The sequence below is a fragment of the Eucalyptus grandis genome, chromosome 1 (assembly GCF_016545825.1).
Source record: "Eucalyptus grandis isolate ANBG69807.140 chromosome 1, ASM1654582v1, whole genome shotgun sequence".
In the NCBI taxonomy this organism is placed as follows: domain Eukaryota; kingdom Viridiplantae; phylum Streptophyta; class Magnoliopsida; order Myrtales; family Myrtaceae; genus Eucalyptus; species Eucalyptus grandis.
The window spans coordinates 7,505,856-7,517,493 of record NC_052612.1 but is presented as its reverse complement, the minus strand read 5'-3'; the positions used below and the strand labels follow the sequence as shown (position 1 = coordinate 7,517,493).

Here is an 11,638-nt window from a genome sequence, read left to right as displayed (position 1 = left end):
TTAGAGTCAATTGGCCCTCCAATGAGAATTTAACTCTCATTTTACCTACAATAAACCATTTTTGCAGCCAATTAAGTCCTTTAATCTGACCATCCGAATTTCATTTATTTTCTTTTTGCCGAAATTGATTTTTCCGCAAAATTCCAAGCTCAACGAAAATTCTCCAAAAGTGAGAGGATGTGCTATAAATGAATCGCGACACGCTCGAACATCCGATTCCCGAAACCGAATTCAATTTTATGGTTAAAATCGACCGAACGCAATTTTAGTATACCCAACCTATCAGGTAGCTTTTAGGGATTTTAGCGCATTTGACCCGTGATTGATAATTTTTTATCCATGTTTGTGCATCTCCAACTCGTAGACGACTCTCAGTTATCGTAAAAATCGCAAGGTTTCAATTATGTGTCCCGAGTATAAAATCGATAAAAAATCGGGTTAGTACCGTTTGACGCGAATTTCGCACTCATGTGGAATCACCCGCAATTCAATTATGCAATTCCATCGAATCGACTTATATTTGATCTCAATTCGATTATAACGGTGTCATATTGACCCTTGCCAATTATTACGGTCAAGCGATCGATTTCCGATTGAATTCTTTAGTCTGTCGCGTTTATATCCTTTAATGGCCTCACCTAATATATTAGTTAACTCGTGAGTGGCTAACTCAGAGTAAATCCTTTAACGGCCTCACCTAATAGATTAGTTAACTCATGAGTAGCTAACTCAGAGTAAAATGACCATAGGTGCGTCAACGAAACAACCATTTCATATTATCGAGATGGGGTCGAATTTCAAGATGTCACACCCTCTCTCTCTCCCTCTTCGCTTCGTCTCTTTTTCTTCGCTTCCTTAGCTTGCCCCTTTAGGCAAAGCAAATCATCTCTTTCTGACATTGGTGATTACACGTCCAAATCGCCTACTTCACTCTACACTCAACCGCTCTTCTTCAACCCTTTCATCGACCATCACAAAATGCCCCACTTTTCTAGCTCCTTCTCAAGATCTCTCCTCTCTCGTGACCCACCCACCATGGCCCAAGCTTCCACGCCTCCACTTTCGAAACCGGCCTCCACTTCTAAAACCACGAGCCTGACAACCTCGGCCTTAACCCAGGTCGTTTGGAAAGTCTTCTTTGTTCTACCCCAGGTCCATCCAGCCAAGGACACCAAACATCGTATATCAGACCCCACTTGTGAAGAGCAATAGGAAGGCCTAGGTTGGCCTAACGTGAATGTCGGAATCATATTGAACAAATTAAAAATTTATTAACACATTGCATATTAAGCAAAAATTCAGAATTTATTTTCGTCATTATACATTTTCATGATGATTATGCCTGTTCTTACATATAATACGGAGCCTTTCCTTTGCTTTTCCATTGTTTTATTGTTCTTTTTGGTCATCTAGACCACCACTTGTCAAAGGAACTTGACTACTACTTGATTAAATGAAAAAATTTGTATATTTTTTTAGGAGATATGACAAAAAACCGTAAGGTGATGTTTCGCAGTCGAAATAAAATTTGGGATAGGATATAATTTATCCTATCCTACATTTGGTGCTCGCTCTGGACATGATAAAATCGAATATAATGAGGATATAGATAGGATAAAATTATCCCATGAGGGAGGTGGGATAAAAGTGGATAGGATTTCTAATGTCCATACTAGGAAAGTTATTTCTCTTGAATAACAAAACTTATTAAATTAATAAAATTGAAATTATATTTCGATATAAATAAAATTTGAATTATGATTTAATAAATTAAAAATTAAAATTAAAAATTCATTTTTAATTAATCATATTTTAATTTATATATTCAACTTTAATTCTATTTTATAATAAACATTCAATCTATAAATTAAATATTTATATTTATTATATATTTTAGATATTTTTGTATTTTAGGTATGTTAGTGCAGGTTTACTATTTGATAAAATTTTATTAAATAATGATGAAAGGGGAAAAAGAAATAATAAATAAAATAATATAAAAAAGAGGAAAAAATTAAGGAATAGTATTACGAGAGATTTTCTTTTTCGTGACACAAGAAACTCTAAACTTTTGTTACACCAAATTTTTAGGGTGAATGCATCACACGGATACAAATTTAAAATTTTTGGTATCACAAAAAAAAATTGGGATAAATATGTCATGTATGTACATGCTTTGGATTTTTAGTGTTACAAAAAAAAAGTTTAGGGTAAGAGTGTAAATGATAATCATTTTGACCAGAAATTGATTTCTGGAATAGAAATAGATTCTTCTATGTCTATTCTTAGATGAGTTTCTAAGAAAAAATACGCGTTTAATAACAACAAATTTTTTTTTTTTAATTCTCATACTAGAAATTCGTTTAATAACAACATAAACTTTTTCCTTCCCGGGTGGCAATGGCGGTAGTGACGGTGACCAACGACCAACGGCAATGAGCAGCGATGAATGGCTACTGATGATGGGCAACCGATGGTGAGCGGTGCTAGACGGCGGGTGGGCGGCCGGCTAAACTCCTCTTCTTCTTCAGCCTAGTAGGATTTTCTGAAAAATGCAACTCGGATAATTAGAAATGTTACCATCCTAGCATTTCTGAGTGTCTCTTGGCTCTAAACTAAAGAACATAGTGGTTTTCTACTAAAAAGTTGTCCCTAAAGGTCTTGAACGGGAGTTGTTCGACTGTGGGAAGGCATATTTCTGGAGGGTAAAGGGAATTTGTTATCTTGGAGAAAAAGATTAAGAGGCTGATAATTAATTACCAGTCTCATATTGTCTCTGTTATGCTCGGCACGCTTGTTGACATAGAAGGTTTCACAAGCCTATTGAGAATTGGAGATTTCAATAAGGCCTTGCTGTAATAGTTCCAAGAGTTTGTTCGAATGATTCTTTATCCGTTAGAGAATAAAGATTCGATATCATCATTTTCAAGAGAAATACCCGTTTCATTCTCTATATGATGTATTAGATGAAAAGAATTTTGATTTCTAATTTTGATTTTACAAATAAAGAAGTAAAAAAAAATTACTTCTCATTTTTATTCCAAACTTAATTTTATACTAAAAGTTTTTTTTATAAATAGAAAAATGAAATTGTGTTGGCATACGAATTTTTATTCCAAAAACAAGTTTGAAATAGAAAAATAATTCTGGAATAAGAGCAAAATGGTTATCATTTGTATCCTGAATTTATCATAGTGAGTATAGTTTAGGGCTTTTGGGAGCTTTTACCCTTATTTTCATGTTATCATTGATAATCACTTCTTCCAATTATTTAGTTAATTTATTGCATTCCTTTTTCTTTATTATTTTTCTTGAAAATCAAAGGCAAATGAAAGATTTATTTTGATAAATAAAAATAAAAATACACATTTATGCGTATGTAAATTGAAAACGTAAGAGGGTTAACAACTGTAATAGATGAAAATTTAATAAAATAATGCATTTACCCTAAAGTCAGCAATTTTCAAACCAATAATCTATATATGTGATGATAATCTTTATATTAAATTGGAAATTTCGTCTTCTTCCTTTTCTTTTGCAAATATAAAGTGCCCGGCAGTCAAAAATTAGTAAAAAAGAAAATTTCTTAATGACCTTGCCTTTTTCCTGCCACTCAAGGAGCGATACCTCATCCCCTCATCTTGGTCCGTCCGATTCGCCGATCGCCAGAAACGTCAAACGCATCCGACCGTACAATCCGTCGCGCCTCGCCTCCCGCGTGGACCACGTTGTCATCTCCTTCGCGAGACGCAACCCACCCAATCAGCAGCTCCCACGTGGACGAGCAGCAACATCAAACCGCGGATAGCCAGTCACCCGCTCCCTCCCGACGCGCCACGTACGCAGTCAACCGGATATGAGGACCCCAAACGGAGAGTATAAATTCAAAACTGGTTCCGGCTGAAGTTGCTTCAAGCTCTCAACTTTCTTGATTCTTTCTCATTGTCGGTTGAGATTTCGGGGAATTTTCACTTGGGTTTTGTCGAGAGAAGGGGAAAAAAGAGGGAGCGATGTTTCTAGTGGATTGGTTCTATGGAGCTCTGGCGTCTCTGGGTCTGTGGCAGAAGGAAGCCAAGATCTTGTTCTTGGGACTGGATAATTCAGGGAAGACCACTCTCCTTCGCATGTTGAAGGACGAGGTGCGTTCATTTTACTTCGCAGAGACTCCCTTCAATGGAAACATACAGTTCTGGAGTTGCTTTTTCTCTTATTGTGGTCGAGCATTGTGCTTTTTGTCTGTTCTTATTTTGGTCGTTTATTCCTTTTGTTTCTCGAGTCCTCTCTGCACGTCCTTTGGTGAGTTGATTGCACGACTCTTGCGCTTGTGTGGTATGGGTTTATAGTATATTTCTTAGTATACAATGTATAGATATATGTAACGTGTTCATAGGATGATAACACGCTTCCTGGTCCTGTCATTGGCAGAGATTGGTTCAGCACCCACCCACCCAGTTCCCGACTTCAGAGGAACTGAGTATAGGGAAGATAAAGTTCAAAGCTTTCAACTTGGGTGGTCACCAGATCGCTCGTAGAGTCCGGCGGGACTACTACACTAAGGTAAAGTTCTGCTCTTTCTCTCCTATGAAAGCTCCTGATTCGGGACATCTCTTTAATTGCGTGCCATATGACCGATTCATTCATGAATTCTGTAACAGTTTTTGAATTTTATGCAACGTGATGCATGTGGGGCAGATCATCCTACTGAGTATTCTGATGCTTTTGATTAATCATGTTAAACTTATCACTTCGAATGCTTCATTCTTGTCTGTGGATGTGTTTCTTGACTTTTGAGTTGACATAGTCAGATGCGTGGCTCTTAACTTTCAGTTCACTGATTTTATTTACTGCATTAAGTTTTCAATAGGTAACCCTGAAATTGAACCTTTAGTTTACTTTGAGATCAGGTTTGACCTTGTTGGATTGAGGTGAGGGAATGCTTATGCAATGGCCACAACTTGGCCATCGTCCAGTTGTACTTACGTTGCTTCTAAACAGAGGCTTTATATTGGCCCAAAAAAAAAAAAAAATTTGGATTTACGGGGACTGATTTTTCACTTTCAGTAGTCTGGGTCGGCAAGTGACATGTTTTCATTGTTATCTGGTGGTCGGTACGATGGTTTTCTTGCACACTGTTGATTTTTGGTTTCTCCCCCTTTTAGTTCTCTTAGGATAACATTGTGTCCTTTGCGAATTCATTTTCAAGATACTGTATATAGCCGGCGTGGCTGACTTGCGGTGTTTATAAGCAGATGTTACTGTTTAATCTAATCAACTAGAAGTGTTGGCCAGTGTATTATTTGGTAATGGTTTTTCCTTGCTGAGAAAATTTCCTTTTTTCTGGGATATACTATGATGACGGGGTGCCGCGATAGGGGAACCAAGTTTTGGTGAAAAAATTTCCTTCATGGATCGGTTGCCACTCGTTCACACTTGGCATTGTAAAACTTCAAACGATCATGTCATATGATTGTTGTTTCATATTGTTTTTGCACATGTATGGGAGCATGTGAAGAAATCACTCTGTCGAAGATGATGAATGCTTTGGAACTTTTATATAGGTCGATGCGGTAGTGTACCTAGTCGACGCTTACGACAAGGATAGATTTGCCGAGTCAAAGAAGGAGCTGGATGCGCTCCTCATGGACGAGTTGCTGGCGAATGTCCCGTTCCTCGTCTTGGGAAACAAGATCGACTACCCTTCCGCCGTGTCAGAGGACGAACTGCGGTACTACTTGGGCCTCGCGAACTTCACCACCGGGAAGGGCGACGTCAGCCTCGCCGGCACCAACGTCCGCCCTCTCGAGGTCTTCATGTGCAGCATTGTGCGCAAGATGGGCTACGGCGAGGGCTTCAGATGGCTCTCCCAGTACATCAAATGAGTATTTCTCTTCCTGGGGTGTGTATTTCGATGTAAGAAGCTGAAACTGGCGTGTATAGATGCATATATATTACATTTCATTTAGCTTTTGATAGTAGGCTCGCTCTATTTTGGTGGGACATATCTCTTTTTGCTCAAGTTCTTGTGATCTTCTCATGGAACAAAGGCAATTTGCTTTGTATCTATGAATTTTAATCGCAGAGGTAGAAACCTTAGCTATTTTCACAGACTTGGCTATTTCACTCAGCATGCGCACGAGTGCTTCGGAAGCTCTAGACGCATTCCCTGTGCAGGCTTTAAGAGATTGAGAAACTCTGGTTAAGCAAAAGCAAGACCAAGACAAGAATCAGGAGTCGGCTGTGGAGCTGAGTTTACACAGGCCTCTCTATCTTCTGCCACCTCCTCGGTTGGCAGTGGTGCTCGGCTAGACTCGGCTGGGCTTTGGTGCGGTCCAGTAGGATCCTCAGTGAGATCTTTGGGCTCCAAACAAAAAGTTTGGGTCGAAGAAAGGCTAATGGATAGGGGCTTCTACTTATATTGCCATAAAAGTTAGTAGTTCACATAAATCCATGGTTGGAGTCGTTTGGGGGCAACCATTTGTTTCAAAGATCTATTACTTTTGGGGAAGAGTTTGGTTTGTTCATTTTGCAGAGAATTTAACATTGTCGAAAATTTGTTTTCTAAGAGACATACGTTATTCGTGTGGTATATGGAATGTTCGATAGCTGGGGTCCCGGTTGTAGAAGCCTGATTTTTTTGGGCCTGGCCCTTGAGTACCCAAGCATGGGCATTGGGCACCTAAGCCTACCTTGATGGATTCAAGTCTTGAGCATAGGTGTCAGGTACCTAGAAATGGCTAGCAAGGATCGATGCACATGCATTGGAGTCCTGAGCTTGGTCTATGTGGACTTGAGCCCAAATTTGGCGGACATGGGCCTGGGCATAGGAGCTAAGTATTTCTGCCATAACATAGTTAATTATGTTATTTTCAAGAAAACAATTCAAGAGGCAATTCAATCAAATTTGCCAATGACAAGAAGCCATATGATGGCTTTTGATTATCTAGTTTAATTGAATTGAATATTCTTTTTGAAAGGGACATATGTTGAAAAAAAAAAATGACCAGTTTTGGGTTATTATTGACAACTATCAAACTTAGTCAATGGGAGTAGAGCTTAGTCAACAATGAATAAAACAATTGACAACTCGAAGGGAATTGACAACTTGCTAAAGAAGTAATTGACAACACTATGAAAGTTATGGTTGAGAGCCTTCATGGAGAGTTGAGACGTTAATTGACAGTCATTGACAATAAGTAATCGACATGTAAATATAACTGTTGTAGTTAAATCTATTGTCACTAATTTAGGATTTCTTTTAACTTCCGTGAATAAGTATTGTTAAATTATAGGAAATCGTATAACTTCTTGTGCATGTGGATCAGGAAATAATTTTTTTATTCAAATTTATTAATCGTTCAATGTAATCGTTGATTACCCCAAGTGTATTCATGGTAAGCAGCTACCAATCAATCATAGAATTTAACATTTTTTTTTTTTTTTGTAAATTTATCTTTATCTTTATTTTTGTGTAATTTACATGATTGAATTCGATTGTCTCTAACCTCCGTACTTTTACTTTTCTTATCATTTATTTTTCTATCCAAAACCAAAAAAGGACCTTTCGCAACCTGTGTTGATTCATCCATTTATACTTGAAGGATATTTCATCATATCTGGTGAAACAATTGCATAATAGCTTTGTAAATATTTCTCATAATACGACGTTTTTAAAGTAGTGTTATAAGCCTAAATTGCAACTTGCGCTTTACGCGGAAAGACTATAAAAATAAGACAATTTCTTTAACATTTGAAAATACAATATTTTGATATTCTATAAAAGTTTATCAATTAAAGCTAGATGTTTTCTATATATTTCATATACCTTTGCAAGCAATACTTGAAGTAAAGTTGATGCAAGATTTTAGAATGCAATTGGTACACTGACTACAATAAAAACATAATAGTATATTATACTGACTACAATTACTTTCCTAAATCACACATTAAATCGCGTTAAAAAAATTCATTCATGTTGTAACTCATTATGGAGAGATAATTAAGAAATGGTGGGAATTACATAATTGATTCTGGTCGAAAAGACCGTATGGGAAAGTTCATTAATTACTTAGGTTGTGTCTGAGTGGCAGATCACTTTGTGGAGAATGTAACAAAACAATTCTTCCAACCAAGGAAAGGCCTCTCTATCTTTGTCGTCTTAGGTGTTAAGTGCGACCCTTATATTATCTTTGAAAGGGCTAATTGGAAATTAAAAGAACGGATTTAAGCAATCGCGAGGAAATAAGAGAGAGAAGATTTGAAAGGATTGAGATATAATGTAGTTTGGCTGTTAGCAAGGGCAAGTGGAAAAAGCAGTACACTATAACGTGCATATCCTTTTATGTGTTTAGAAATTGATGTAAAATAAGGATATAACGAGAAAGAAGAAAAAAATGGTTTATTAAGTGTCCATTCATTTGACAAAAAATGTGACGTTTTTGAAAAATATTTTTCAAGAAATCATTTTCCAAGGAAAATGACAATATTTTGATAATAGTCGGCTAAAACTTGAAAATAAATTAAAAAATATTTTCTACCGATTGGTATTTGATTTGATTTTCTGGGAATTACCAACAAAAATCGAATTCTTTTAATTTATATATTTAAATATTTTTTAAAAATATTTTATAATTTTTATCATTTTTAAAAATCGAATTTTATTTTTTCTTTTTAATTAATTTTTTTCATTTTCTTTCTCCTTCTTTCTTCTTCCTCCTTCCTTCGCCAACCATGTGCCTCAGCAATGGTTGGCGCTTAACGATCACCAAGAAGCGAGTTGGCGAGCTAAAGGCTTGGTCGATCCAGAGAGCTCAAGCACCACCGAGGCCAACAAGCTCAAGCTCACTAGATATAGGCGAGCTCGAGCCTCGCCGGTGATTGGCTAAGGAAGAAAAGAAAGAAAAGGAAAATATAAAAATAATTGAAAACTCATTTTTTAAAATAGTAAAAAAGAAAAAGAAAACATAAAAACTAAAGGAAAATGTGTTTGGTGAAAGTGGGTAAGGTGAAAAAGATATGGAAAATGTTTTACCCTTTCTAAAAAGTGAAAAACATTTTCCTCACTTTGTTGAATGTGTTTTTTTTATTAGCGAAAAATGTTTTTTTACTAGTTTATTTTCTATGAAACGAATGCGGAAAATCCGAAAAATGTTTTTCTAGAAGTTGTTTTCTGTGAAATGAACAAAGCCTAAGGCTTCCTTTGTTTCTGCAAAAAATGAATAATTTGAAATTCTTTTCCTAAAAATGATCGCTTGTATTGCTTATGAAATAAATAAATGAAAAATATTATCATTACCTGCAAAAATGTTTAGACTTAAATTATCGTCAATAATGAAATATTTTCTATTGACTAATTATTTCAAACAATAAAAAAGGTCAAATTTAGGAAAATGATTTTCAGATTATTTATTTTCCGTGAAACGAATACACTCTAAATACACAAATCCCTTGTACTCCTAGAAAATTATCCAAATAGTCTCAAACCTATTGTATAATGGCCAATCAGTCCTAATTTTTTTTTATTTGACCAATTTACTTCTAAACCTTTTTGTTTGGATTAGATGCACAAACACAAGAAAATAGAAAGTAAAAGGCCAAAAAAAAAAAATTGAGACATAACATTTATCCTAGTTTACCATTAACTTAGAACTACATCCAACAGAGGATTCTACAATAATTAGCATTTCTCGTATCTCTATTTCAACCCTCAATTACAAGTAAAAGAAATTATATATAAGTAGTTGTAACTATTTTTCAGCCCGAGCCCAAATTACCAACAAATTACGGCTCAAACTATAAAAGCCCTCTAGTGTCTTATTGTCAATAAAGAGTATAAACCATACCCCAACACTTGTAACAATTTTTCAATATAATCTTTTAGGCCAATTTTAATCAAAAATTACTGACGTTGTGGTATAATTAGCACTAACCCAAAAAAGCGAAAAAAGAAAGAAAAGGAAAAGAAAAAATTCAAAAAACTTAAAAAGGATTGCAATAATCGTCCTCGTTTGTGCCGCAACGCTCTACTTTAGCGATTTTTGATAATAAAAAATAAAAATAAAAACAAATGGACTGTATTGAAAAATCGTTATAAGGCTTGAACTACATTTGCAATTTCAAAAAAAAAAAAAAAAATGTGTTCTTTTTTGGTCAAAAGTAAACATTTCATTCATATCTTAATATCTGAAAATGATACATGTGAGGTTCAAAACAAAGAAAATCTGAAACAGTATAGTAGAACAAGAAAGTACAAACCATGATGATAAACATATTTTCATCCCACAAGAATGGATTCATATGGGCATCACAATAGAACAAACTGCAATCGATCATCAAATTTCGCATTATCATGAGTGATTAACACACACCATAACTTAGCATTATCATAAGTGATGAGCGGATACCATGATTTCCTTGCAGCGAAGCGGTTGGTGAGGAGCTCAACTCACACTCTACCCTTAAGGATTTTCATAGACGTGACCCACCATCCTTCTATGTAATCTAGCTCTAAGTAGCAGGAATTCAATTATGGCAGCAGTTATTTCACCTTCCCGCTTTTATCACTCGAATCATCTGCACGAGTATGGCTCACCCGATCAGGGGCGTGCACTGTCGCATTCGATAGCTCTGCTTGGGAATCTTCTTTCCCCGTTAGACATTAATGTTTATTCGCGACGAGGACGTCCAACCCTAAAGTAGAAAATATAGGGTTTGGTAGATATCAATGTTGGTGAATCTGTAGCCCATTAAAAAAAAAAAAAAAAAATAGTGGCAACGCAAAAATTGGAGAAAAAAAAGAAAGATTTAATGATCTGCGACCAAGATTTGCCACTAAAGATTGCATTCATTTGTACTTAACCATAGCATTTTGGACCACCGGAGGACAGCACCCGTTTTGACCCCCAAAAAAAGGGACAGCCCCTGATATTGCCTTCACTTTAATTGTTAAGTTTGGTTATTTTGTATTGTCTTAAACAAAAAATAGCCAGCTTCCGAGGCCAAAAAAAAAAAAGTAGACATGAATAAGAGACAATTTCAAACAGCTTTCCTTTTCATTTGAAGTGTAAAAACAGCTTTTTTGGAAAAATTAACCAATTAGTCATAAATCTATTTTATGAATGTTAATGAAGTTATAAACTTTCTAGTGTTGCCAATTCAGTCTGAATCTTTGCATAAAATTTCAATCTAGTCATTTCGATCAATTTCACTAGTAATTGCTAATGTAGTGATCTAGTCATTACCGACTATCCTATGTGATACATTGCCATGTTAGCGATTTCTAGTGTGAATTAGTCAAAATGACTTGATTGTTATTTTGCGCAAAAGTTAGGAATAAAATTGGTGAAATTGGAATATTTAGTGTTGAATTGGCATCCATATAATATATTTATAACTAATTGGATAATTTCCCCTCGTTTTTCATGTGAACACATTGTTTGAATGACTATGGATGAAATTAGGTTTTTTTTTTTTTTTTAAGTTGACATTTTATAGTTCGAGTATTTGTTATTGTAGATCAATGAAGAGAAACTTTGCGCCAAAAGATTTCTCAAATTAAGGACCTACATTTCTTCTTTGCCATCATAAGTGCGAACAAGTTAAGTTCCAACCTTTAGCCATGCAGATGGCTGTAAATCAGAGC

General features: G+C 35.6%; 1 protein-coding gene across 1 annotated transcript; it reads left to right on the top strand.

The window, feature by feature from the left end:
* The first annotated feature begins 3,933 nt into the window (after window positions 1-3,933).
* On the top strand, window positions 3,934-6,602 carry LOC104449392 (GTP-binding protein SAR1A). The gene is made up of 3 exons (XM_010063567.3): window positions 3,934-4,139; window positions 4,426-4,557; window positions 5,559-6,602. The coding sequence occupies exons 1-3, from the start codon at window positions 4,011-4,013 to the stop codon at window positions 5,877-5,879; spliced, it is 582 nt and encodes a 193-aa protein (XP_010061869.2). The 5' UTR covers window positions 3,934-4,010; the 3' UTR covers window positions 5,880-6,602.
* The last annotated feature ends 5,036 nt before the right edge of the window (window positions 6,603-11,638 follow it).